The 27,533-nt window shown below is 58.3% G+C and overlaps 1 protein-coding gene across 5 annotated transcripts; it reads left to right on the top strand.

Moving 5' to 3' along the window:
• The first annotated feature begins 992 nt into the window (after positions 1-992).
• On the top strand, positions 993-27,415 carry ZAP70 (zeta chain of T cell receptor associated protein kinase 70). 5 transcript variants are annotated; one of them, XM_008253649.5, is made up of 13 exons: positions 993-1,177; positions 12,096-12,545; positions 12,977-13,137; positions 21,098-21,236; positions 21,326-21,413; positions 21,494-21,540; positions 21,713-21,776; positions 22,553-22,745; positions 23,184-23,390; positions 25,211-25,403; positions 25,495-25,635; positions 25,722-25,834; positions 27,005-27,415. In XM_008253649.5, the coding sequence occupies exons 2-13, from the start codon at positions 12,144-12,146 to the stop codon at positions 27,126-27,128; spliced, it is 1,872 nt and encodes a 623-aa protein (XP_008251871.3). In that variant the 5' UTR covers positions 993-1,177; positions 12,096-12,143; the 3' UTR covers positions 27,129-27,415. The 5 variants fall into 5 exon arrangements, with proteins under 5 accessions (XP_008251871.3, XP_089182165.1, XP_017195309.3 ...); XM_089326039.1 differs by having other exon boundaries at positions 1,135-1,267; XM_017339820.4 differs by lacking the exon at positions 993-1,177 and adding an exon at positions 1,292-1,457.
• The last annotated feature ends 118 nt before the right edge of the window (positions 27,416-27,533 follow it).

The raw sequence follows: 27,533 nt of genomic DNA, 5'->3' as shown, positions 1-27,533 counted from the left end.
AGGCACTGTGGCATACCGGGGTAAAGCCGCCGCAGGCCCAGCTCTGGCCACTGTGGCCATTTGGGGAATGATGAAAGACTCTCTCTCTCTCTCTCTCTCTCTCTCTCTGCCTCTGCTGCTTTCTAACTCTGCCTTATAAATAAATCTTAAAGAAAAAATGCTGCTGGGGTTGGTGTGATTTGGATGCTGTCACTGGGCTTCTCTTCAGTCTTCTAGAATATTCTGCCACTATTACCCAGATAAAGAGGAGCCAGTGTGGAGACAGGAGGCTTGGTCTGCGTCTCTGGTTTCCACGCCACCTTCGGGGCACAGGAAGGCATCTATTGAGGATAGTTTTGAGGGGGTGAGCACCCTCCTGTGGGCGAAGGGAGGAGAGGTTGAGGAAGAGGCTAGAGCAGGAGGCGGTGGCCAGCGGGGCACAGCTGTGAGGGCAGCGTTGGAACTGGACAGGTGCTGGGGGACGCCCTGTCTCTGTGTGTGACTCCTCTGGGAGCCCAGAGCGCCATGGAGCCCCTTGGGGTGCACCCAGGGCCCAGGTGTGTGGTCTCCCCTGAACTCAGCCACCCCCTGCAGCCTGGGAGCCCGCCGAGGGCACGGATGGGCAGCCAGCGGCAGGAGGAACCTGAGCCTTTAGGGCTGCACCGACTTCGGGGGTTTGCCCCCGCCCACTCTAACCTGCCCATGGAGTGAAGCAGTCATTCCTCTGTGTGCTTCCGCCAGGCTTGATGGCTCTCGGCCAGGGAAAGCGAGTACTTCCCAGCTGCCAGTGAACCTGGGGGGTCCCCAGCCTCCCGCGCCCAGGCTCACCCCTTTCTCCTTCCCAGGCTTGGGGTGCGGGGGAGGTGCTGCGATCACAGAGGTCACCCCCAAAGGAGCCCTGCCTGCCGCTGGCCTCGCCACTCCCCACCCCCACTCCAGACCCCTGGTGCCAGGGCTGGCACGCGATGGCCCCGGAAGTGCCCGCCGCCCGCCCCGGAGCGTGCGGCCTGCGATTTTCCTTGCACACAGCACTTTGTGACTCTGACGCAGACTTCAAACGGCCCCCTTTCCTGTGTTGACAACAAGGAAATAGGTGGCATTTCAGAGAAGCCTGCTGGCAGGAGCGCCCCAGACACCAGGCCTTCCGGCCCGCAGCCCTGCCCTGCTCTGGCCTCGGCGCCAGTGCTCCGGCACCCAGGTGAGTGGCAGGCCTCGGGCCTGCTGCCCAGGCCTGGCCGGTATCAGGGCCACCCCAGGACCTCGGCCTCGGAGTGGAACTGCCCCCCAGGTGAAAACCCCGGCAGGGCGTGGCCTCCTCGTGTGTGTGTGTGTGTGTGTGTGTGTGTGTGTGTAGGCGGGGGCGCCCATGGGCTGGCTCTCGGGCCCTGACACATCACCTAACAGCAGCTCTGCTTGTTTGGGGACCAGAGACCCCGCAGGCGGCCCATTTTCCTCTGCATCCACCTGCCCAGCCCCAGGTAAGTCTGGCCACGTGGAGCCGCAGCTGGCCCCCATCTCTGGCTGGCCTGTGTCAGGTGGAGGAGGACACAGCGTTAGCTGGGAGTGGGGAGCTCCTGGGGAGGCCCCGGCAGGCAGGGCTGTGGGAGCTGCGCGCTGCGGTGTCTGCCTGGAGCGGGAAGCAGACACGGCTGTGGCCACTCTTAGGGGAGCTGCTCTGCTCCCAAGGGTCAGCGGGCCACAGGGCTGCCTGCCCGGCCCCTGGCCTCCTGCTGGGCCCTGTCAGGGCTGCCTCCGTGGCTCCAGGAAGCAGAAGGAGCTTCTGAGGGTGCAGATGTGAGCTGTGGCTCCCTGGCCCTGAGAACGTGAGACTAGCTCACCAGGGCTGCGGACTCGAACAACGCATGGTTTCCACGCCGGGGCTCCGGGTCGGCCTGAGCCGCTCGTAGGTGAGCTCAGGTTAAAGGCCCGGGGCGGGGGGGGACTGGAGAACTATGGGAATGGATCTCTCAAGCTCTGAGCAACTGCTGTGTGTGCCTGGTAAGAGGCTTGGCCTCTCTGAGCCTCTGTCTGTGCATCCATTTGGCGTAGATGAAACTATGGGTACCTCGGAGGCGCCTGGTCCCTGACTATTGGGAAACGTGGCTTAGCAAGGGGCAGGGGCTTGTGTGGTCAGCAGCTGGAGATGAGCTTCATTTGTCTTGTCTGGGCCAGCACAGCAGGTGACTGATAAAGCTTTGCTGAGACATTAGGGTCAAGTGCTCCCAGGACAGAGGATCCTTAGATGCCAGGGCTGCTCCTTCCTTCCTTTCCTGCCCTGTCCTCCCTGGCAGGGACCCCCGGCAGGCAGCCTGGAAAGGGAGGAAGCGCACCTGGAGCCAGCAGCTGGGCATCCTCGGGAGAATCGCTTGCCCTCTCTGTGCTCAGCTTCTCTGTCTACAAATCCTAGTGGTGAGTGATAGTATCCAGGGAGCCGGGCACACAGGTGCCGTCTAAGCATCTTGCTAGACCCCTCGTCCTGCCTGGCTCTGGGTCGGCTCGGGCTCTGCACGCTACAGCTGCTGCAGATGCCTGGTGGGGTAGCAGCCAGCCCCGCCATGTGGGTCCCCGCTGCCCCGCATTGAGGATTGGGGTTAAGTCGATCACTCTCACGTGGGCCCCACTGCTGCCTCTTTGTCCCGGAGCCTAAGGTTCAGAGAGGGAAAGCTCCTTGCTGAGGTCACACAGCTCACAGAACGCAAGCAGTGGAGGTTGAGGTGGGAGGGACTGGCCTCACTGTGTGTGGAGTGGGGGGACATTGTTTAGTCCATCAACAGACACAGAGAACAGAGTTGGCTGGATTCAGGGACCTGCCCCTGTCTCCCCAAGAGTCGAAGGTTGCTGGGCCAGCTTGGGGGGTCGATGGAGACGTGGGGTCCCCTGGGCCCAGTTAAGAGCTGAGGGTCCTGCTCTTCTGGTAGATGTTCCCTAGGGTGGCTGGTGCCAGCTGCTGTGTCAGAGAGACCTGGGTTTAGGTCCTGACTGCCACTTGCAAGGTCACTGACCATGACCTTGAGACCCCTCGGAGCCTCAGCTTCTTTAGCTGAGGGAGGGGCGTAAGCGTCCTCATTTAATGGAGTTGTAGGGGGGCTTAGATGCAATGGACAGTGTCCCTGAAGGGCTGTGGGAGCTGTTGTTGCTGTACCCATTTGACAGACATGCACCCAGAGGAGTCAGGGGCTACGGGAGGAAGCCAGGTGGCCATAGGCTGTGCCTTGGGGAGCTCAGCCTGGCCAGAGATGGAGGAGCAAATAGACAGTGACGTCCAAGGCCATCAAGGCAGTGATGTCGGAGGGTGGAGACCCTGAGAGCCCAGAGCGCCACCAGACCCAACCTGGGGAGGGAGGTGCAGGAATCATGGATGGTGCTGGGGGTGGGGTGGGGTGACAACCTGGGGGCCAGAAGCACATGGCCAGGAGAAAGGCATGGGGGCAGGGCTGGGCGGTGGGCCCTGCCTGGCCGAGGCTCTCCTGGCCTGGTCCCCTCCTCTCTCTGTATTGGTTGGAGGAGGAGGTGTCCTCTCCCTCCCCTCCCCTCCCCTTCCCTCCCCTTCCCTCCCCTCCCCTCCCCTCCCCTGTCCCTACCTCTCCCCTTTCACTAGGGCTACTCCCAGGTGTCTCTGCCCATCACAGCATAGAGGAGGGCATTTCAGAAAGTCGATGGGAAAGTGGACTTTAAAGATCAGTTTATGTGGGTGTCAGGGCTGGCCTTTGGCACAGTGGGTTTAGCTGCCACCTGTGATGCCAGCACCGCCTATCAGAGTGCTGGCTTAAGTCTTGGCTGCTCTACTTCCAATCCAGCTCCCTACTAATGCACCTGGGAAGGCAGTGGAAGATGGCCCAAGTGCTTGGGCCAAGTGGGAGACCTGGAGGAAGCTTCTGGCTCTTGGCTTCGGCTTAACTCTGCCTTTCAAATAAAAACAAAACAAAACAAAAATCAATTCAAAAATCAGTTTATTTTGGTGCCAACAATTTCGACATCCATGCACACAAGAATCTCCAAAAAGTTCATGGAAATGCGTATTATGAAAATACGGTGCATGGCCGGTGCCGCGGCTCACTAGGCTAATCCTCTGCCTTTCGGTGCCGGCACACCGGGTTCTAGTCCTGGTCAGGGCGCCAGATTCTGTCCCGGTTGCCCCTCTTCCAGGCCAGCTCTCTGCTGTGGCCCAGGAGTGCAGTGGAGGATGGCCCAAGTCCTTGGGCCCTGCACCCCATGGGAGACCAGGAGAAGCACCTGGCTCCTGCCATCAGATCAGCGCTGTGCGCCGGCCTCAGTGCGCCGGCTGCGGTGGCCATTGGAGGGTGAACCAATGGCAAAAGGAAGACCTTTCTCTCTGTCTCTCTCTCTCACTGTCCACTCTGCCTGTCAAAAAAAAATATTGTGCATGAATTTCAAAAATTGTTGTGCATGGCCGGCGCCGCGGCTCACTAGGCTAATCCTCCGCCTTGCGGCGCCGGCACACCGGGTTCTAGTCCCGGTCGGGGCGCCGGATTCTGTCCCGGTTGCCCCTCTTCCAGGCCAGCCCTCTGCTGTGGCCAGGGAGTGCAGTGGAGGATGGCCCAGGTGCTTGGGCCCTGCACCCCATGGGAGACCAGGAAAAGCACCTGTCTCCTGGCTCCTGCCATCGGATCAGCGCGGTGCGCCGGCCGCAGCGCGCCGGCCGCGGCGGCCATTGGAGGGTGAACCAACGGCAAAAGGAAGACCTTTCTCTCTGTCTCTCTCTCTCTCACTGTCCACTCTGCCTGTCAAAAAAAAAAAAAAAATTGTTGTGCCAAAATAAAGTTCCCCTTGAAGTCCATCTCTCCTTGCACCCTGAAGTCCCCTCACGTTGGGCACTGGCTGTATGCTTTGTTGATACGGGTGGGGGTGTGCGAGGGACCCTTCAGGTTCCCTGGCAGGGGACACAGCCTGTCCATGAGCTGATCGTGCATCGTATGATGGTGGTGAAGAACAAAGAAGGTGGGTCAGAGAGAGGGAGGGAGGGAGAAGCTGCTCTAAGGAGGAAGGTCCAGGAGGGCTTCTGGAGGAGGTGACATTTAGGCAGAAACCTGAGAGTGTTTGGGGAAAAGTAGCCAGGAGGAGGGAACCATCTGTGCAAAAGCCCTGGGGTTGGATCATGCCCGATTCGTCTGAGGGACCTGAACAAGACACAGAGAGGCCCGTGTGGCTGGTGGAAGTAAGTGAGGGCAAGAAGGTGATGAATACGTTATGTTAGGCCTTGAGGGCTGGTGTGAGGATTGAACGTTTTTTCTTTTTTAAAGATTTATTTATTTATTTTTTTGAAAGTCAGTTACACAGAGGGAGGAGGAGAGGCAGAGAGAGAGAGGTCTTCCATCCACTGGTCCACTCCCCAAATGGCCACAATAACCAGAGCTGTGCCAATTCAAAGCCAGGAGCATCTTCCGGGTCTCCCATGTGGGTGCAGGGGCCCAAGCAGTTGGGCCATCTTCTACTGCTTTCCCAGGCCATAGCAGAGAGCTGGATTGGAAGTGGAGTGGCTGGGTCTTGAACCAGCACCCATATGGGATGCCAGCACTGCAGGCGGTGGCTTTACCTGCTGTGCCACAGTGCAGGAGCTCTAAAGGGCTGTGGGAGAGAAGGGTGGGCCAGGCCCCGTGCTGGGTGCTTGGGGGTCTCATCTCACGGAACCCCAGTAATCCCGTGTCTGGACCTTCACCGGCCCTGTTTGCCAGCTGAGGTCCCGAGAGCTTAGCTCAGTGTCCTGGCCACATCCCCCTGGTGTGCGAGACTCAACTCCTGGGGTCAGGACAAACCACCCATGGCACCGCACAGTCCGTTACCCTGACTGCTGTCCGCGTCTCCTGCAGTGTAGCCCCTGATGGCCTTGTGCTCAGGGCCAAATGCCTGTGCCGCCTCTCTTGGTGGCACTGGGGCCGGCGATGGCCTGGAAGTGGAATTGGCAATAGCTTCAGGGCCTCGGTGAGAGGGCGTGTGGCCAGGGGGCTCGGGACCCCCTTCCAGCAGTGCCTGGGGGGACGTCTCCTGTCTCTGGCTCCGGGTGGCATAGGGACCCTCTGCAGGGCCTGTGGGGTTGGATTGCTCGGGCTTGCATGCCTTAGCCTCTTCTCTGGGTGTTTACTGGGGCCTTCTCTGCTCAGGGTGGGCTCCCAGCCTCGGCCGGCCCTCAGGGCCCTGCTAGCCAGGTGTGGGAGTTATGGCCAGAGCAGACCCTTGTGCGTGGGGCGCTCTGAACCTGTCGTTGGCTTTGGCGGTGTCATCGTATGCTGCCTTTGCCCAGAGAGAGGAACTGGAGCTTGGAACTGCAGGCAGGTACATGCGGCCGGGGTCAAAGCTTTCCTCCCCTTCCTCCCCAGACCTAGGCTGTGAGACCAAGGCTGGTGTCCAGCAGGCTGCCCACTGTGGGAGGACAAAGCAGTTTCTCTGGCCCAAGGGATCAGTGCAAGGTGGCATGGGGGCTCAGCTTGGGGGAAGAACAGGTTGATAGATGGAGGAATTGGAGTCGGGACTCCTAAACCCAAGTGGGTCCCCCCGGCCAGGACACAGGCTGGGGGTATCTCACAGGGGCTGTGTCTCCTGGCAGGTCTTCAGGGACATGCTCAGGACAGAAGGATCTGGTGTCCCCCATCCCAAGACTTGTGCCCGAGTCTCTGGTTCCACTGGGAAGGAAGCTGTGGATTGGTCCAGCTCTTCTGAGAGCAAACAGCCCGTGCTGGCCTGGGGGTTGCTGCGTGGAGAAAGCTCCAGCTTCTCCGCTCCTGGCCTTGACCTTCTGCCTCCTGTTTTGCTGGCACGGACCCTCATGAGAGGCCTAGGAGCCACCTGCTGTGTCGTGCAGCAGCCATCGTCATTGGCAGTGACACAGGGACGGTGGGAAGCGAGGGGAAGCCTGCCTCTGGGACACCTTGGCCTTGGGTCTGAGGGAGCCAGTCATGGCTCGTGGCTCTTCCTGGGCCCTGAGAGCCAGCCCCCACCCCCATCTCTGCCTGCGTCCTAGCTGGCTTCTGGTTAGCCCGGCTGCACCTGCGGCCGCCGTGGGGAGCAGTTTCTCAAGCTGTGTTGCTGACAGTTTCCAGCCACAGCTTCCTGCCCCAGAGACCCACCTTACCAGCCACTCTTCCCCGCTGTCCCCCGACAAGCCCCCTGGTGCCTCCTCCCGTGCCCTGATGCGCCACAGAAGTGGCTCTCTGAGGCTGCAGGAGGGGCTGGCAGGACTGGGAAGATGGATGGGAGCGGGGGCACGCCCAGTGGAGGGCACTGCGTGGGCCAGAGTACAGAGTGGGGCTGCAGCAGGGGGCTGGGGACTTTAGATCCAGTGACGTGGGCAGAAGGGAGCCATGGAAGGTTCCAGAGCGAGGGAGTCCTTGGGGAAGAATTGCTTAGCAGTGGCTTGCAGCCCCCAGAGCTGAGCTCACGTGGAGAAAGCCTGAGGGGCCCCTCCAACCACAAGGTGCCCTGGGAGTTAAATTTAAATCTTGGTTTGTATTAATAGAAATAGCTGGTGGAGATCCAAGGAGGTGATGCCAGCTCAAACCAACCCAATCTGGGCCAGAGGACTGGTGGGTGTGACAGCGAGTGTAGCCACAGACAGGGTGACCCAAATAGAGGTCCAGGGGCTGGGGCAGGAGTGTGAGCAGGAGGCATCAGAGAGGGAGGAGGCAGGCTGGGGCATTTGTGAGAGAGAACCACGAGGAGGGAGGGGCCCTGGGGTCCTTCAGTGAGAGGATCCAGCACCGAGGAAGTGTGTGCTGGGTGCTGCAGGCAGCAGGGGTTGGGTGGCGAGGGCGACCTTGAGCCCAGATGAGTGAGCAGGGCAGGAGTCAAGTACACAGACAGAGCCGGGTACATGACATTTGGCAACTGTCTCTGCTGCCGTCATCATGCTTAGTGCCCAGGGGATTGAGACCTCCCGGCTCCTTTGCCCGCGTAGTCAAAGACACTGAGGCCTGATGGACGTCTGGAAAACTAGAGGCCAATTCTGACGCATTCTGGGATTTGACAAACGCATTCAGCTGAGAAACTGCCAGTGCCACAAGACACAGACGAATCCCCCTGCTCCCTCCTGCCCCACTGTTGTCAGTCCCTCCCCTGCCCCCTCGCACCCACTGATGTGTTCCCCATAACTGCAGAGAGAGAGAGAGACAGAGATATCGAGAGATCTTCCATACACTGGTTTACACCCCAGATGGTGACAATAGCTGAGGCTGGGCCAGGTCAAAGCTAGGAGCCTAGAGCTCCATCCTGGTCTCCCACGTGGATGGCAGGGACCTGAGCACTTTGGACCATCTTCTGCTGCTTTCCCAGGCACATCAGCAGGGAGCTGGATCAGGAGTGGAGCAGCTGGGACTTGAACTGGCGCTCGTACAGGATGCTGGCATCACAGGTGGTGGTGTCACCTGCTGCACCACAACACTGGACCTGTATTAGCATCTCTCTCTCTTAAGGTATATTTATTTGAAAGGCAGAGTTACACATAGAGGCATAGAGAGAGAGGGAGAGATTGGTCTTCTATCTGCTGGTTTATTTCTCTAATGGCCACAACGGCCAGATCTGGAGGCAGGAGCCAGGAGTTTCTTCTGGGTCTTCCACGTGGGTGCAGGGGACCAAGTGCAAGGGGCCACCTTTCACTACTCTACCCAAGTGCATTAGCAGGGAGCTGGATTGGAAGTGGAGCAGATGAGTCTTTTTTTTTTTTTTTTTTTTTTTTGACAGGCAGAGTGGACAGTGAGAGACAGAGACAGAGAGAGAGGTCTTCCTTTGCCGTTGGTTCACCCTCCAATGGCCGCCGTGGCCGGTGCACTGCGGCCGGCGCACTGCGCTGATCCGATGGCAGGAGCCAGGTACTTGTCCTGGTCTCCCATGGGGTGCAGGGCCCAAGCACTTGGGCCATCCTCCACTGCACTCCCTGGCCACAGCAGAGAGCAGGCCTGGAAGAGGGGCAACCGGGACAGAATCCGGCGCCCCGACCGGGACTAGAACCCAGTGTGCCGGCGCTGCAAGGCGGAGGATTAGCCTAGTGAGCCGTGGCACCGGCCGCAGCTGAGTCTTGAACCTGTGCCCATGTGGGATGCCAGCACGGCAGGCTGTGGTTTTACCTGCTGTGCCGCAGCACCGGCCCTAGCATTTCTTTTCATTCAGTTTCACTGCAGGCATGCACCACAGTTTGTTTACTCATGTGCTGAGAAACATTTAAGTTGTTCCCAGTTTTGAGCAGTTTCGGATAGGACGGCTTTAGCTGCCTCATTTCAGGTTTCTGAGTGGGTGGTAATTTCCGTGTCTCTGGTTCGGAGTGAGTCCCTGGCAGCCCTGGGGACTCTTTCTAAACACTTAGGGAGTGGTCACCTGCTTCTTGGCTGGGGGTGGGGGGTGTCACAACTGCAGTCCCTTATTCATTGCTGAGACACCTGCCGGCCTGTAACAGTTGGGGCGTTCAGACTCCCCCAGACGCTGGCCCTCCCGGAAGCATCAGAAACCATCCAGTGAGAGCTGCCCTCACCCACCTGAGTCACCCGATCCCACTCCCGTGGCTTCCTCTCTGTCCCTGCATGCCCTTGGCCTTCAACGCTTCTGCTGTACCCCTGCTTGCTTCTGCTTATGCCCCAGGCCTTGCCAGGCCCAGCTTAGTAGAGAAACAACTGCTAGAGAGAGAGAGAGAGAGAGAGAGAGAGAGAGGAGTGAGCATTTGCCCAACAACTTACAAATACACCGAGAGTGGAGAGAATTAACGCCCACCCATCATCTGCTCCCTTGATTTCCATCTTACTGTATTTCCTTGATCACCGACACTCTCTCCCCACGATTCATAGATTCCGTATTTGCAAGTTCCCCTGCGTGTGGAGGCTGGTTTGTAGCCTCAGTGCTGACGTGGTGCGGCTGTGATCCTTCAGCCACACAGAGCGGCAAAGCCCTTGAGTCACCTGCTGAGGAAGAACCCAGCGTCCACTCTGCCTTCCTGTTTCCTTCCATACTGTCAATAAGTGTCTTTGCCCTGGCCTGTGTGGTGCCACGTTTTGTGAAATTTTTTGAAACCTATTTTGATTACTATAGTTCATGTATTGACTTTCACTTTATTTGAAAAGGGGAGAGAAAGAGAGAGAGAGAGAAAGAGAGAGAGGGAGAACCTACATTGGTTCACCTCCCAAATGCCTGTAACATCAAAGGCTGGCCTGCGCCCAGAACACAGTCATGGTCTCCCACGTGGGTGGCAGGGACTCAAATACTTGAACCATCACCTGCTCCTCCCAGGAAGGAAGTGGAGCCACGACTCACCAAACAGTTTGCTACTGAGTGCAGGCATCGGGAGTGTCGTCTTAGCACTGACAACTGGCTCTCGCCACCTTTGTGACGTTCCATGCTGTCTGTTGGTGACTTCACTGGGTAAAATGGCCCCACACATCAGCTGACATGCTGTCTGGCTCCTAAGTGGAAGAAGGCTGTGATGTGCCCTAGGGAAAAAACACCAGCTGGGTGAGATAAGAGCTACAGTGCAGTGGGCTGATTCAACCTTAACGAATCAGCGGTGTGTATTAAACCAGCCGTCTTTCAACGGAACACACAGGCTACGTATCAATTGTTGATGACAATGCTGTGACCAGAGTCTCGCAGGAAACTAACTGTGTTTCTGCGAGGAGTGATGGTTGCATGTTTGCTAACTTAGTACTTGTGATGACTTTATAGAACTTCCGTGAAGAACATAAGTGATGGTGTCTGTCTCTCCACTCCCCTCTACCCATCAACCCATGGTGTTTTGGCCTTTCAAAGCCAATCACAGTCATCAGGACCCTTCAGAACAAAACAGTTCTGTATGCAGATCCTTAATAGTTTGTGGTTCTTTTCATTGAAGGGGTATCAAACACCATGAAATGAACAAATCCTAAGCACACATTTTCTGAGTTTTGGGAAATTCAGACACCGTGTAACCAAGCCCTATGAAGACACAGGACCACCATCACCCCCGGAAGTTGAGGGCAGACCATTTTAAGTAATCCTCATGACCTGTCTACCTTAATTCCTTCTCCCTGCAATCATCCATCCAACTGTGCTTAACGGCTGTGTCACAGTCCACACGGGGGCACACCTGAGGCTCCTAACCTGTGCAGATGGATATTCAGGTTGGTCTCTGCTTGTGTTAAGACAGCAGAAGAGCAGGAAGGGGGAATTGCTGAGGCCGAAGGGAGCCGGTGGAAGAGGGAGGAGAGAAGCTTCCTTGACGAGCAAGGCTAGTTCCCGCTCCAGGACATTTGCACGTGCTGTCCCTCTGCCTGGTGCTCTTCCCACGCTTTTTGAAAAATCAGCTCCTCCCATCCTTTAGATCTTAGCTCACAAGCTGCCCCAGAGCAGGAGCCCAGCCCGGCCATGGCTACCTCCCTCACTTAGTATCACTCTGTGTTACCTCCTTTAGAATCCCGGCGTCCGTCTGTAATTATTCTTTTTTTAAAAGGAAAAAATTTATTTATTTACTTTGAAAGAGTTATAGAGAGGACGAAAGAGAGAGAGAGAGAGAGAATATCTTCCATCAGCTGTTTTACTTCCCAAATGGCTGCAAAGGCCAGGATTGGGCCAGGCAAAGCCAGGAGCCAGGAGCTTCTTCCGGGTCTCCCATGTGAGGGTGCAGGGACCCAAGCACTTGGGTGGTCATCTCTGCTTTCCCGGCCGTTAGTAAGGATCTGGGTCAGAAGTGGAGCAGCTGGGACACGAATGGTGCCCATGTGGGATGCGGGGATCGCCAAGACTGGGGCTTTATCCACTAAGCCACAGCACTGGGCTCTGTAGCCATTATTTTTGTCCGTTTGTTCACCATACCCATCCCGCTCCTTAGAGTGCATCTGAAACAGAGAATCCAACGCGTGCTTGGGAGATGAACCGCGGCTCCAGGTGCAGGTTGGGGGGGCACTAGTTGGGGTGTCCCGCCCTTCTGCACAAGGTCTTTGAAAAGACAGAGGTGCATTTGCTCCGTGCCCAGCAAGCTGCGGTCGACTGTAGCACAGGGCAGGCTCTGCACGCTGGGCACGCTCCTCTGTGCCACACAGAGGCCCCTCCGTGCGCGTATCTCCTGCCACGTCCAGGCCCCACCGACCGGGCTCAGGACCGGCAGCGGAGGCCCTGACGTGCGTCCCATGTCCGATCTGAACCCGCAGGGTGTGTTGAGGCGCCAGGCGCTCAGCCTGCGAGGGGCGGCGGCGGCCATGCCGGACCCCGCGGCGCACCTGCCCTTCTTCTACGGCAGCATCTCGCGCGCCGAGGCCGAGGAGCACCTGAAGCTGGCGGGCATGGCCGACGGGCTGTTCCTGCTGCGCCAGTGCCTGCGCTCGCTGGGCGGCTACGTGTTGTCGCTGGTGCACGACGTGCGCTTCCACCATTTCCCCATCGAGCGCCAGCTCAACGGCACGTACGCCATCGCGGGCGGGAAGGCGCACTGCGGCCCGGCCGAGCTCTGCGAATTCTACTCGCGCGACCCCGACGGTCTGCCCTGCAACCTGCGCAAGCCCTGCAACCGGCCATCGGGCCTCGAGCCGCAGCCCGGAGTCTTCGACTGCCTGCGCGACGCCATGGTGCGTGACTACGTGCGCCAGACGTGGAAGCTGGAGGTGAGCGCTTGGGGCCCAGGGCGGGGCCATGGGGAGGGCGGAGCTCTCTGGGGCTGCTCGTGTTTGGAAGCTGCAAGAGTGGGGCCCGGTTGGGGGCGGTATCTGGGTAGAGGGCTTGGAGGCAGGGGGCCTGAGAGGATGCTGCGTGGGGCACGGATGCGCCCTGGGATGGGGTGGTCAAAGGGGTGGCTGGACAACTTGCACCGGGTGGTGCGCTTAGCGGGGAGCTGGAATGTGGCATCTGGGACATGGTCACCCCTTGCATGGACTGGGGAGGGGGCCATAGAGATGGAGGAGGCTGTCCCCAGCTGCCTGCAGACACATCCTAGGGGCGTTTGGTGGGGCGAGCAGGAGGGTCCAGGTGATGGAAGAGGGTTCCAGTGGCTGTGCCGTTGGCCCTACCTACAGCCTCCCCGCCCCTCCGTTCTTAGGGTGAGGCCCTGGAGCAAGCCATCATCAGCCAGGCCCCTCAGGTGGAGAAGCTCATTGCCACGACAGCCCACGAGCGGATGCCCTGGTACCACAGCAGCCTGACGCGCGAGGAGGCTGAGCGCAAACTCTACTCCGGCGCTCAGACCGACGGCAAGTTTCTGTACGTCGGGCCTGTGGGCTACGGCCTGTGGTTTCCGGGTGGTGAGAGCTGGGGCTTGTGAGCTGGGCTCCTGGGGGCTGGGGCAGACCTGAGTGTGCAGGAGGCCCATGAGGGGTGTGCACGAGGCCGTGAGGTTTTCTTTCGCAGAGGGGCTTTTCTATGACAAAGCAGCGGCCGTGACTTGGAAAGCCTCCAGAGCCTGTTGGTCTGGCTGGGAATCCCGGGTCTGCCTCCTGCTGGCTGTGGACATTGGACAATATGGGGACTTCTGCCTGGCTCCAGTCCCCAAGTGTATACTGAATGCCTGCTGGGTAGGAGCAGGGAGCCCAGCAGACACAAGTGCCTGCCCCCTAAAAGATGAATCGATAGAATACAGACTCTGCCAGCGGGTGGTCAGTGGTACCTGTGTGCAGGTGGGGCGGACAGGTGATGCTAGATTAGGGCTGGGGTAGGCCTCCCTGAGAAGGTGACTTTTGCTAAAAGATAGATTTTTTTTCCTTTCTTTGAAAGGCAGAGTTTCTCTCTCTCTCTCTCTCTCACACACACACACACACACACAATCTTCCATCTGCTGGTTCACTCCACAAATGGCTGCAACAGCCAGAATGGGTGAGGCTGAAGCCAGGAGCCTGGAACTCCATCTAGGCCTCCCACGTGGGTGCAGAGACCCAAGTCCTTGGGCCAGCCTCTGTTGCCTCCCAGGTGCATTAGCAAGGAGCTGACTCAGAGGCAGAGGGTATGGGGCTTTGATGGCACTGGGATGGTGGAGTTGCAACTGGCAGCTTTACCTGCTGTGCCACAATGCTGGCCCCCTGAGAATGTGACTTTTGAGTAACTGAGCAAAAGAGGTGAGAAGTAAGTGGTGTTGGAGCCGGCGCTGTGGTGTAGTGGGTAAAGCCGCCGCCTGTGGTGCTGGCATCCCATATAGGTGCTAGTTCGAGGCCCAGCTGCTCCACTTCTGATCTGGCTCTCTGCTATGGCCTGGGAAAGCAGTAGAAGATGGCCCAAGTGCTTGGGCCCCTGCACCCACATGGGAGACCCGGAGGAAGTTCCTGGCTCCTGGCTTCAGATTGACGCAGCTCCACGGGTTCACACTTGGGGAGTGAACCCACGAATGGAAGACCTTTCACTCTGTCTCCCCTTTTCTCTCTGCGTAACTCTGAATAAATAATTTTTTTTTTAAAGAAGTGAGTGGTGTAGCTTTCAGGTGGCATGGTGTTCCTGGCCCTTGTATGGAGATGGCAAGTTCAAAGGTCAGGAGGCTGGGATTTATCTGGTGCATTGGAGAGACATAGAGGGGGCCAGTTATGGTGGCACAGGTGTGCCTGGAGCTGAGGGAGGGAGGGGAGAGTGGCGGAGAGGAGGGCAGGGAGGTGAGTTTGGCTTTTGACCTAAGTGAGGCAGGAGCCCTGAAGGGTGTGAAGCAAGTCTCTCTGACTGCTGGAGATGGTAGCAGCTGTTATAGAGAGTGCATGCATTAGCACACGTGCTGCGATGGGACAGTACCTGACACATATGAAAATGCACCAGGTGTTAGCTCTTGTTACCTGTGGGTGAGCATGTGTGTGCATGCATCAGCTGTGGCTGTCTGCGAAGGAATCTTTGTTTTTAAAGAGATTTATTTATTTGAAAGTCAGAGTTACACACAGAGAGAAGGAGAGCCAGAGAGAGAGAGAGAGAGAGAGAGAGAGAGAGAGTCTTCCAACTGCTGGTTCATTCCCCAGTTGGCTGAAATGGACAGAGCTGCACCCATCTGAAGCCAGGAGCCATGAGCTTCTTCCGGGCCTCCCATGTGGGTACAGGGGCCCAAGGACTTGGGCCATTTCTACTGCTTTCCCAGGCGATAGCAGAGAGCTGGATTGGAAGTGGAGCAGCCGGGACTTGAACTGGTGCCCATATGGGTGCCAGCTCTGCAGGTGGCAGCTTTACCTGCTACATCACAGTGCCACCCCCTCCCTTTTTAAAGATTATTATTTATTTATTTGAAAGGCAGAGCTACAGGGAGACAGAGGCAGAGAGAGGCAGAGGTGTCTTCCATCCACTGGGTCATTCCCCAAATGGCTGCAATGGCCAGAGCTGGGCTGATCCAAAGTCAGAAGCTAGGAGTTTCTTCTGGGTCTCCCACGTGGGTGCTGGGGCCCATCTACTGCTTTCCCAAGCTGTAGTGGAGAGCTGGATCAGAAATGGAGCAGCCAGGATTCAAACCGGCACCTATATGGGATGCCAGCACTGCAGGCGGCGGCTTTACCCACTGTGCCACAGTGCCAGCCCCAGGAATCTTTAAAGCTATTTAAAAACCTCTGCTGAGTGTTTGCCAGCCCTGCTGGGCTCATGCTTTCCGATTTGCTCATGGATTCTTTTGTATACCAGTTGCTGATTAGAAGTCAGCTGAGGTCACTCAGGCCTCAAGGTATAGAGCAACTTGGCCCTGGCCTCTCTCCTATGACCTCAGGAAATCCAGTGACCCCTTCAAGAGGTCTGTGGGGGACAATTCCTGGGGCTCCCTTCTCATGGCCTGAGTTCCTGCCTGGCTGAATCCTCGCCATCCCTACCATCCCTCTCCTGGGCCATCCCACTGGGATTCCCTTGATTTCCCACACTCATGCGAGGTGTGTGTGATTGCCTGCAAGCCTCCCACATGATACAGCTTCCTCCCCGCGATTCTGCCATCAGTTGATGAAATAATCATTTCCAGGCCGGTGCCATGGCTCACTAGGCTAATCCTCCACCTTTGGTGCCGGCACACCGGGTTCTAGTCCTGGTCGGGGTGCTGGATTCTGTCCCAGTTGCCCCTCTTCCAGGCCAGCTCTCTGCTGTGGCCCAGGAGTGCAGTGGAGGATGGCCCAAGTGCTTAGGCCCTGCACCCCATGGGAGACCAGGATAAGTACCTGGCTCCTGCCATCGGATCAGCGTGGTGCGCCAGCCACAGTGCCCTGGCCGCGGCGGCCATTGGAGGGTGAACCAACAGCAAAGGAAGACCTTTCTCTCTGTCAAAAAAAAAAAAAAAAAAAAAAAAAAAAGTGGAAAAAAAAAAAAAAGAAATAATTGTTTCCATTCCACTTTGCTACTATAGTTTGGATATGTTTAGTTTCGGGGTCCCCCAACAGCCCATGTGTTAGGGCCTTGGTCTCTAAAGTCTAACGTTGATGATTAATGGGTTAAGGGTTGGCGTAGTTAGGAGGTAGCCTAGTGGAAGGTCTTTAGATCACTGTGGGTGTGGCCTTAGGAGTTACTTCTCTCTCCAGGCCAGTGACAGGCCTGGGATGGGCCTGGCCTATCTCTGTGCTGGCTCACATGAGGGCCTTCCTCCCCATGCCCCTGCTGTCCATCATTGTCCTCCAGCTTCTTCAGTTGGCCAAACCGAGAAGGCCTTCTTGATCTTGGACTGTGAACCTCCAAAACTGTGAGCTGAACTAAACCTCTTTCTTTCCCAAGTATCTCCTCTCAGGCATGTGCCACAGGGACAGAAAGCTGACCAATATACTCACAACTTTGAGATATAAAATGAGGTGATGTTGCCAAGGCTTTGAAGGGGGTCCTTGAATGCACATTACGGATAATGCCCAGCTGCCAGGATTGCTGCGCACAACTTAAGGTTGGGCTGTTTCCTGGTCTGAAAGGAAGCCTCTGCACTTGGCCCACTTAGTATTCCCTCTGTAATAAACTGCCCCAGGGCTCACCGGCTTGAAGCACTGGTTACTGCTTGTGAATCTGGGCCCAGCTGAGCAGGTCTTCTGGTTCCAGTCAACTGGACGGGGACTGAGCAGGTTGGGGTGGCCGTGTTCACATTGTGTCAGTGTCTGGCCGTTGTGTCAGTGTCAGGTGGGTGATGGGGGTGATCTGCTGGGGTGCAGTCGTCATCCAGCAAACGAGCCCAGGTTCTTCCATGTGGCAGTGGTTGGGGGGTTCCCAGGAATGGTCAGAGAGGGTACGTTTCAAGACACAGGTGCATTCCAAGTCTCTGCTTATGTACTGGTATTGACGTCCTGTTGGCCAAAGCAAGCCGTGTGGTCCAAACCAAAGTTACTGAGAGGAGGGGGCTACCCAAGGGAGAATTGTTGAGGCAGGCATATTTTTTTAAAAAGATGTATTTATTTATTTGAAAGACAGAGTTACAGAGAGAGGGGGAGAGACAGAGAGCGAGAGCGAGAGCGAGAGCGAGAGCGAGAGAGAGAGAGATCTTCCATCTGCTGGTTCACTCCCCAAGTAACCACAATGACCAGGGCTGGGCCAGGCTTAAGTCAGGAGCCAGGAGCTTCATCTGGCTCTCCGACGTGGGTGGCAGGGTCCAGACACTTGGGCCATCTGCTGTTTTCCCAAGCACATTAATAGGGATCTGGGTCAGAAGTGGAGCAGCTGGAACTCAAACTGACACTTGAATGGGATGCTGGTGCTGCAGGCAGGGGCTTAACCTGCTATGCCACAGCGCCGGCCCCAAGGCGGGGGGATTTGCAGCCTGTCATGGGGTTGGAACAGGGGTGTCATAGTGAAGGTGTGGACATCTCAGACATGGGATTTGGAGTTCTTTCTTTCCTTTTGGATTGTGGATTTGAGGGTAGGATCTGCCTGCATTGGTATACCTGGAGGGCCACATATTTAGCACGTTGTGATGGCTGGTCCTGATGTTATCAATCTTCATCTGGGTGCTGCACCTCCCCCAGTGTGGCACTAAGACGTCACTAACTGGGTTGCACATCTCACGCACAGTCCTCTCCCACTTCCCCGTGCGCACGTTACCCTAGGTGCCTGAGTGCGGGGGCGCTCCCCTGGCTGGATGCGACAAAGGGAGTTGCTGCCACTTTTCCTGTTGCCATAGACATGTCTCTGCATCTCCACTCCCTCCTTCATAAAATACATTTTCACCTTTCTTTGGCCATGTAATCTAGGTTTCCTTCTCTGGGTTTCTCTCAAGTCCCCAACATGGCATTTTTTTAAAAAAAAGGTTTTTATTTATTTATTTGAGAAGTAGAGTTACAGACAGAGAGATGGGAAGATAGAGAGAGAGGTCTTCCATCCACTGGTTCACTCCCCAGATGGCCACAATGGCCGGAGCTGTCCTGATCTGAAGCCAGAAGCCAGGAGCTTCTTCTGGGTTTCCCATGCAGGTACAAGGTCCCAAGCACTTGAGCCATCATCTGCTGCTTTCCCAGGCACATTAGCAGGGAGCTGGATTGGAAGTGGAGCAGCCGGGACTTGAACTGGCACTCATATGGGATGGAGGCAGCAGGTTCTCCATTTATTCACTCTTGATTAGAAGGGTTGTCAGTTTGGACTAAGTTCAGCTGGATGGTTCTTCTACTGGTTTGTAAAAATTATTTGTGTGTGTGTTTGAGAGAGTGCACTCCTGTTTGCTGGGCTCCCCAAATGCACACAGCAACCCGGGGTCTGAGGCCTGGAACTGGGGACTCCATCCAGGTCTCCTCTGTGGGTGGCGAGGACCCAACTACTTGAGCCATCACTGCTGCCTCCCAGGGTCCACATTAGCAGGAAGCTGCAATCAGTAGTGTCTGCAGCTGGGGTTTGAACCCACGCATTCCAGTATGAGATGTGGATTCCTAACTGGTGTCTCCACTCCCATGCCAAAGGCCTGCCCCTTCTACTAGGACTGAGCTGGTGCTTGGAAGGCCAACTGGGGCTGGATGCACTAGGATGGCTTCATTCACGTGTTGGGCAGCTGGTTTACCCACGTGGCTTCTCTGGTGGCTGGCCTGGACTCAACCCCATGGTGGTTGCAGGGTCACCAGGAAAGCGCGCGTGGGCAGGTAGGCCTCAGGGCTCAACCATTTTTCAAGCCTCTGTTTGTGTTATCTCTACGAACGTCTTATTGGCCAATGCTAGTCCCATGGTTGCACCCTGATTCAGGAGATAGAGAACCAGATGCCATCAGTGGGTGGGAGAAGCTGCTAAAACTGGGGTGTTCTTTTTCAATATTGTACACACACATCACACGCATGGATACATATTTGCTGGTGAGCAGCTCAGCACCGTGTCTCTGTTTGAAACTTTTTTAAAAAAAGATTATTTATTTGAAAGTCAGAGTTATAGACAGAGAGAGAGAGAGGCGGGGGATGGGGAGGAGGAGGAGAGGGAGAGGGAGGGAGGGAGAGAAAGAGAGAGAGAGGGAGAGAAGGAGGGAGGGATGGAGAGGTCTTCCGTCAGCTGGTTCACTTCCCAGTTGGCTGCAACAGCCAGAGCTGGGCTGATCCAAAGCCAGGAGCCTGGAGCTTCCTGCAGGTCTCCCATGTGGGTGCAAGGGACCCAAGGCCTTGGGCCATCTTCTACTGCTTTCTCAGGCCGTAGCAGAGAGCTGGATCAGAAGTGGAGCAGCCGGGACTTGAACCAGTGTGCCTATGGGATGCCGGCAGTGCAGGCAGCGGCTTTATCCACTACACCACAGCGCCAGCCCCTGTTTGAAACTTAGGAGTGTGCCCCTCAGGAGGTTTTCTCACCTCTCACAGGAAGGGAACTAGTTGCTCGAGGCCATAGCCCAAGGCTAGCCCAGCAGTCTGGTTACAGAAGTGACCTCTCTGTGGGACATTTCGTTGTTCAGTTGGTTGTGGGGTTCTCTTCCTTGCCTTTCGGTTCTTCCTTATCGCACCCCACCCTGGTGTCCTGTCTTCCGTGTATCTTCAGACGGGTGTGGGCTAGCCTGGGAACTGTGTTACTCTTCACTACATCGCTCTCTAGAGAACAGGCTTTCAGGAACGGGTCATGGTTACAGCCGTCCCTCTATCCGGGCCCTCTGTGGTGGCTTGGGGGACACTGCCCTGTTCCTTTGGCCTTGGGGAGGGCCATGGTGCGAGGCGGGCTCACCTCTGTCTCGCTCACCGCAGTGCCTGGCCTGTGGGCGATACTCACCACTGTCTCCGGAGTGAGTGAACGCTGCGGCAGGACGCACGCCCCACTGCAGTTTAAACCTCGAGGGGGTCCACTCGCAGGCCATCTGATGGCTCGCCCCGCTGCCCGCAGCCAGCCAGCCAGCCCTTTGTGACTCGGTGCAGTCCCAGGGATTAGCCGCCAGCCAGGGACAGCTTCCAGAGCTCGGAGACCCCGGGAGCAGCTGCCTCCCTCCTCCCTGGGAAACCTACGCTTAACCCTGGCACAGACTGTGCCACTGACTCCAAACAAAGCTACTTTGTGAGTGATGCTGACCAGTGGGGTTTCCTGCGAGGGTGCCAGTGTGTGCGTGCCTGAGTGTGTGTGCGTTTGAGTGGATGGGCTCTTGCCACACCATCTTTGAGGAGCTCACTTGCCATCCCAGCCATCGAAAACATGTGTATTCACTTTGGCAAATTTCCAGCAGAAGGCAATGGCGGTGTCATTGCATGGGAGGCCAGTGTGTCACCAGAGCTGGGCGATCTCCTGTGATGACAGGGTCACCCCTTCTGCCTTTGCACGAGGCGCCTTGAGAGCTTGTCACGGCCTGTGTTACCTGTGTGGGTCTTGTGTAGAAATGGCTTTCTTTCAGCCTATCTGCTGAAGACCGTGTGTCCCCTTGTGAGTGGCTTGGCGTCTGTCATAAATGGCCGAAGTCCTTCTAGGCCCCCGCGGGTTCCTGAGTGCCTTTTGTGGGTGGCTGTCTTCTATTGGATGGTAGGTGTCTGGGCACAGGAAGCCAAGTATTCAACCATGGAGGGCCAGGTGCCCCCTGTGGAGTGGTACTCTGCCCCCACCACGGGCGAGGGCCCAGCCATGAGTGGCTGAGTGCGTGGTCACGCAGGGCTGTGCAGCTGCAGTGGGAGGGGCAGCGATTCCCCATGAATGGCCGTACCAGACCCTTGGATGACTATGAGTTCCCCTCCCCCACGCTGACTTGTTAGCAGGACTGACCTTGGCCTCCCCGTCCCTGCTGCTTTTCCATGAGGCTCTGGGATGTGGGGCCCGTCAGGTGGAAACTGAGGCAGAGCAGGAGGACACCCAGGGGGCTGTAGGGATGACACGCCTTCCTTGCCTGCGCCAGGCTGAGGCCCCGGAAGGAACAGGGCACATACGCACTGTCCCTGGTCTACGGGAAAACCGTGTACCACTACCTCATCAGCCAGGACAAGGCGGGAAAATACTGCATTCCGGAAGGCACCAAGTTCGACACGCTCTGGCAGGTAGGCCGCCCAGGCACCCAGTGCCCCCCGACCCTGCCCAGGCAGATGCTGGGAGGCGAGGAGGCCCCGCTGACGCCCTCTGCCGGCAGCTGGTGGAATACCTGAAGCTGAAGGCGGACGGGCTCATCTACTGCCTGAAGGAGGCGTGTCCCAACTCCAGCGCCAGTGCCGCGGCAGGTGCGCAGGCTCGCGGGTGGGCCAGCGAGGGGCGGGCAGGAGCCCCACCCCCATACTCACTGGCCTCTCTGCTCCCCCAGGGACCGCTGCTCCCACACTCCCGGCCCACCCATCCACGTTCACCCAAGTGAGTCAGCCGGCATCAGAGTCGGGGGTCCGGGGGTGGAGCTGGGTGTGTGGGGGAGGACGAGAGGGTCTCCACCAGCACTGTTTCTGGGGGAGGAGTCTACTAAGAGGGGCTGGGCACCCCCAGCTCGGGCCCTGCTGACCATGGCTGACACCATGACCTTTGGCCTCAGAGACGAATGGACACCCTCAACTCAGATGGGTACACCCCCGAACCAGGATACACCCCCGAGCCAGGTGAGCTGCCGAGGTGGAGATGTCGGGGTGCAAAGCAGGGCCCCTGGCTGGGAGGGGCCAGGCCTGCAGGGCTGACTTGGCTGGCTCTGTGCACACGCGTGCCTCCGCCATCACACCTCCCCGGTGTGTGTGCTGACATGCAGGACGCGACCCTGGCCCCCAGGTTTTTTTTGCTGAGGGCCTCCTGTGTGCCAGTCACAACCCCAGGCCACCATGGGACACACTCATGGGATCCCATGGATGGCAGTGCTTTGGTGGAGGAGAAGGGGAGGGCGGGTCTCTAAGGTCCCGCGGCTGGGGTTTGAACCCGGGCAGGCAGACTCTGCTGTGGCTGCTCTTGTGTGGACAGAGAGCATATGTGGTTACATGTGCACCCGGGGGCCCACCTTTGGAGGCGTCGCAAGCATGACTGTGGTGCACACAGGGACAGACCTGATTGTAGCTGTGCATGTGTGTATGCGTGTGTGTGTGTATGTGTGCGCGAGTGCACCAGCTGGCACCCTGTGGGTGACACGTGGACACTGTCGCACGTGCTTCCAGAGCCCACCTGCACATGGCTCTCCAGGCCCCCACAGATGTGACCAGCAGCGTGAGCAAGTGCACATGTGGACACACACACACACGAACATGTGTGCCCTCACTTGCCTGTGTGTGCTCTGGGCGGGTGCCCTTTGGCTGGGTCATGTGCTGTGTGGGGGCTGAGTTGCCCTGCCCGCCCTGCCCTGGCCCCTGTCCCCACCCTCTGCCCGGGACTGCACGGCTGTGTGTGTCCCTAGCGCGCCTAGCTTCCCCAGAGAAGCCGCGGCCGATGCCCATGGACACGAGCGTGTATGAGAGCCCCTACAGCGACCCCGAGGAGCTCAAGGACAAGAAGCTCTTCCTGAAGCGTGAGAACCTCCTTGTGGCTGACATCGAACTTGGCTGCGGCAACTTTGGCTCCGTGCGCCAGGGCGTCTACCGCATGCGCAAGTATGGCCACCCCTGCAGCTGTTGGGGTGGGGGCGGGCAGTGGGAGCTGGGATGTCTGTCTGTCTTAGAGACAGACTCTTGGACAGGACACTGCTTGTTGGAGGCCTCCCCGAGACAGATTGGAGGCACTTGGGGAGCGGCAGATGGAGGTCTGGGCCAGGGAAGGGTTGGGCTGAGCTGCACAGCCCCTGCCTCCCCTGGCCCCTGCCTCTGCTGCTGCTGGTGGGATCCAGGTCACCCTGGGGAGGTTGTCACTGGCAGGGGTGGTTTTCAGTGAGGGCCCTGGCTATGAGTTGTCTTCTTGACCACTGGAGGAGTGAATGCCTTGGCCTCAGTCGGGGCGGTGAGCATCATGCGCGCAGGGGAGAAGAGAGGTGGGTGCGTGGGAACAGGGCTGGCTCAGCCCTGTGTGTCCTGCCTGGCTGTGCATCGTGGCAGGAAGCAGATCGATGTGGCCATCAAGGTGCTGAAGCACAGCACGGAGAAGGCGGACAAGGACGAGATGATGCGTGAGGCGCAGATCATGCACCAGCTGGACAACCCCTACATCGTGCGGCTCATCGGCGTGTGCCAGGCAGAGGCCCTCATGCTGGTCATGGAGATGGCGGGCGGCGGGCCCCTGCACAAGTTCCTGCTGGGGAAGAAGTGAGTTCCCCCCGGGGCAGGCCTGTGGGTCGGGGCTGTGGGCGAGGGTGTGTGGGGCTCATCCCGTGCAGCCCCGGGTGGGACAGCACTCACGCTGCTGCTAGGGCTGTGCACACACCACACGCAGGTTCACACTTCGGGGACACCCACATGTGTCCACAAGGGGGAGCTGCCAGCTCCCCGTTCCCCCATTTGTATCACTGCAGCGATAACAGTACCTGTCCCGAGGGGCTCTCTGAAGACGGAACGGCTTAGACCAGCATCGGCACTGCTAGGGAGGGCTGCACCAGTAGCACCCAGCCTCTCAGGCCAGCTTCCTCACTGCTGGGAAAGTGCAGGGGTGGTGGTCTCTCACCTGGAGCAGCCTGCAACCTGCAGCTTGGTCTTGTGCTATAGTTTTTAGTTTTTTTTTTTTTTTTAACATTTATTTATTTGAGAAGCAGAGTTACAGACAGAGAGAGGGAGAGACAGAGAGAGAGGTCTTCCATCCATTGGGTCATTCCCCAAATGCCTGCAAAGGCCAGAGCTGGGCCAATCTGAAGCCCAGAGCCAGGAGCTCCTTCTGGGTCTCCCACACGGGTGCAGGGGCCCAGCAGAGAGCTGGATTGGAAGTGGAGCAGCCAGGACCCACAGGTGGAGGCTTTGCCTATGATGCCACAGCGCCAGCTCCTATAGTTCATTTCTTAGAGGTTAAACACAAGAATACGGAAGAGAGCCCATAGATGGCATCTATAGGTGAAAATATTCACTCTCTGCCCCTTCACTGAAAGGCTGTAGCCTTTTCTTAGTGCCGCCTGGGGCTCCGGACTCCTGCCCTCATGGCCAGGCATCTCTGTGCTCCCTGGGGGACGCTGTGCCGCTCCACGCTCTCTGAAGTGCTCCACGCTCTCTGCGGCGCACCTGCCTTCATGGTGCGCCCTGCTCACAATCAGTCCTGGAGCGGGTATCTGTTGGGCAGTTGCTCTGTGGCAGGAGTAACTGGTGCCAACACCTGGGATCATCAGCAAATACAAGAGCAAAGATGCCTGCCCTGTTCCCTGGTTGGAGAAGCGAAGCAGTAAACGATCATGATAAAACAGAGCGGGGCACTGGAGAGAAGGGAGTAGGGCAGGCCAGGGGCACGGGCGTGCCGGGGTGGGAGCCCCAGGGAGAATGGGAGGTTTGGGCAGACTGGGGGGGGCAGCTAAGCACAGATCCATGGGAGAACATTCCAAGCAGAGGGTACTACCTGTGCAAAGGCCCTGGGGTGGGCTCCAGTTCCCACTGTTGTGGGAACAGTGGAGACAGAGTGTGGGCAGGGAGATGATGCAAAGCCTTGTGGGCTACCAGGGGGACTTGGACTTTTGCCCTGAGTAAGGGGGGAGCTCTGGGAGGGGCAGGATCTGATGCAGCTGGGGACTGGACAAGATTGTGCGAGGCCTGGGCAGAGCTGACAGTTCTAGTCCAGGCGGTGCTGATGAGGGGCTGGTTAGGCTGTTGGAAGCAGTGGGAAGATTCCGGAGCACTTCTGACCACAGAGCTGCGGGGCTTGCTGTGAGTGAAAGGTGATGGAGGGCAGAGCGCCTGGGGAAGATGGGACGTGGCTGGGGGGGGCTCAGCCTTGGCTGCATTTGAGGAGCCTGAGGGACAAGCTTGGGGGGGTCACAGCATAGGGTGACACTTCAGCCTGGAGCCTTCTTCGCACTGTGACCCCAGCCCCAGGCCTGGCACACAGCTGGTGCTCCTCTGGCCTCTGATCTGATAGTCTGAGACGGGTGGGCTTGGTCCCAGGGGGCACTTGGGCTGTCTTCTCCCAGCTGCCCCCCCCGGCCCCACCCCAGGGAGGAGATCCCCGTGAGCAACGTGGCCGAGCTGCTGCACCAGGTGTCCATGGGGATGAAGTACCTGGAAGAGAAGAACTTTGTGCACCGTGACCTGGCGGCCCGCAACGTCCTGCTGGTCAACCGGCACTACGCCAAGATCAGCGACTTTGGTCTCTCCAAGGCACTGGGTGCCGACGACAGCTACTACACGGTGCGCCCCTGCCCTGCGATGCCCAGGCAGAGGCGGGTCGGGGGGCTGGAGGGTCCCTGAGCTCTGCCCAGCAGCATCTTCCCCTCCCCAGGCCCGCTCAGCAGGGAAGTGGCCGCTCAAGTGGTACGCGCCCGAGTGCATCAACTTCCGTAAGTTCTCTAGCCGCAGCGACGTCTGGAGCTACGGAGTCACCATGTGGGAGGCCTTCTCCTACGGCCAGAAGCCCTACAAGGCAGGCGTGGGCAGCGGCGGGCAGCAGGTGGCGGGCGGGGGAGGAGGCCTGGCCACGCACGCTGACCCCCGGCCCTGGCTCCGCAGAAGATGAAGGGCCCCGAGGTCTTGGACTTCATCAAGCAGGGCCGGCGGATGGAGTGCCCACCGGAGTGTCCACCTGAGATGTACGCACTCATGAGCGACTGCTGGATCTACAAGTGAGTGCTGGGGGCCTCCGTGGTTGGGCTGCCCCTGGACGCTCCCCCAGCCCACAGCCTCCCTCACCTCTGTGATCTGAGCCCCCCTACCCCTACCGACACTATAGGGCTCCCAAGGGCCAACACCCAACACCCAGACCCAACACCTACCACCTCCCCCCAGCCAATGCTCAACACTGATCCAGCAGTTCTCAGCGCCACACCTGTTACCCAGCTCTGATGCCAGTACTCAGGGCGCGGGTCAATCCTCCCAGGATTGAGCCCTCAATATATTCAACCTCCCCTCCCCTTCTGGTTGAAGCCCAACACTCACCATCCCGCCTGCTAACCCCACGGTGGTCCCAAGTCTCCATCAGGCACGTGGAGCTGTCACTGAAGCAGTGTGAGACAGCCCGGCATCTGATAGCCCCCCAGCCAACACTGGCGTTGACACCCAGACACCCACGGCAGCCAGCAAACAGCATCCAAGCCTGGGAGTCCATCCTAGTGTAGTCTCCACGGGGAGGCACCCGGTGCACCAACCAGAGAGGCCGGCACCCAAGTGCCCGACAGGACACAATCGCCCTCTGTGGCCGTGGGTTCCTCGCCCTTGGATTCAACCCACCCAGGGTGGAAATAAGGCTTGCAAAATTGTGCCAGGAACTTGTACACACTCCTTTCCCCGTCCCTAATCTCAAATGATACAGTATAGGGACTGTTTACCCAGTATTTTTTACATTGTAGCAGGCATAGGAGCCATCTAGAGATGAGTTGAAACTAAACGGGATGCAAATACTCTAACCATTTTACATAAGGGACTGGAGCACCCACAGATCTCCCGCACCTGTGGGGAATCCCGGAGCCGATCCCCCGTGGGCCGAGAGCCGGCTGGGCAGGGGTAGCCCCCACACAGCTCCAGCTCCCACCGCCACACCACTCCCAGGACTCCAGTCTTGGGTCTGACTGCTGGCCGTACACCTGCGCCCACACAAGCGCGGCCTGGGGACTCTGACGCCCAGAGACCTCCATTGCCTGAGCCCTTCTGGTCAGCACGTGCTACTCAAGTGCCTTCTGGGACCTCACCCCCGCGAGGCCTCTCCATGACCCAGCAACCCCACCGAGAGCCCACCCCGCGCTGAAACTGGGCTCTGGGGGTGTGGGCAGTGGCCTGGAGCTAGCGTTCGCCCACAGGTGGGAGGACCGTCCAGACTTCCAGGCGGTGGAACAGCGCATGCGGGCCTATTACTACAGCCTGGCGAGCAAGGCGGAGGGGGCCCCGGCGGACGGCCAGGGTGCCGAGGCTGCCTGTGCCTGAGCTCGTGCCCAGCGTGGACTGCAGACCGCTGGGCCCTCGGCCGGCTCCCAGGACCCGCGCAGTGCAGCTGAGGCCGGCGGCAGGTCGTTTCCTCCCACCAGGGACACCCCAGCCCCAGCGTTCCCCATGCGGTCCCCTGCCTGGCCACGGGAGGAGGGGAGGTTTTGGGAGGGGGCCTGGTGCTGGCCCGGGATCCACTGGGGGCCCCGTCAGGAGGGAACCCTCGTTCTACTGGGCCTTGCCGGGGGGGCAAGGTGTTTGTCATAAAATAAACTCAGTTCTCTGTCGTGGGCGCTCCCTCATTTTATCCCGGGCAGGGCAGCAGCCGGGGATGGGAGATGGGAGGTGGGAGGTGGGAGGTGGGAGGAGGCCGAACCCAGAAGCGAGCCCCGGAGAGCGGCTGCT

Source organism: Oryctolagus cuniculus, chromosome 2, assembly GCF_051225735.1.
Source record: "Oryctolagus cuniculus isolate XC-2025 breed Fujian yellow rabbit chromosome 2, ASM5122573v1, whole genome shotgun sequence".
Lineage (NCBI taxonomy): Eukaryota > Metazoa > Chordata > Mammalia > Lagomorpha > Leporidae > Oryctolagus > Oryctolagus cuniculus.
Note: the sequence above shows the minus strand (reverse complement) of the source record. Positions and strands in the feature narration are given on the sequence as shown.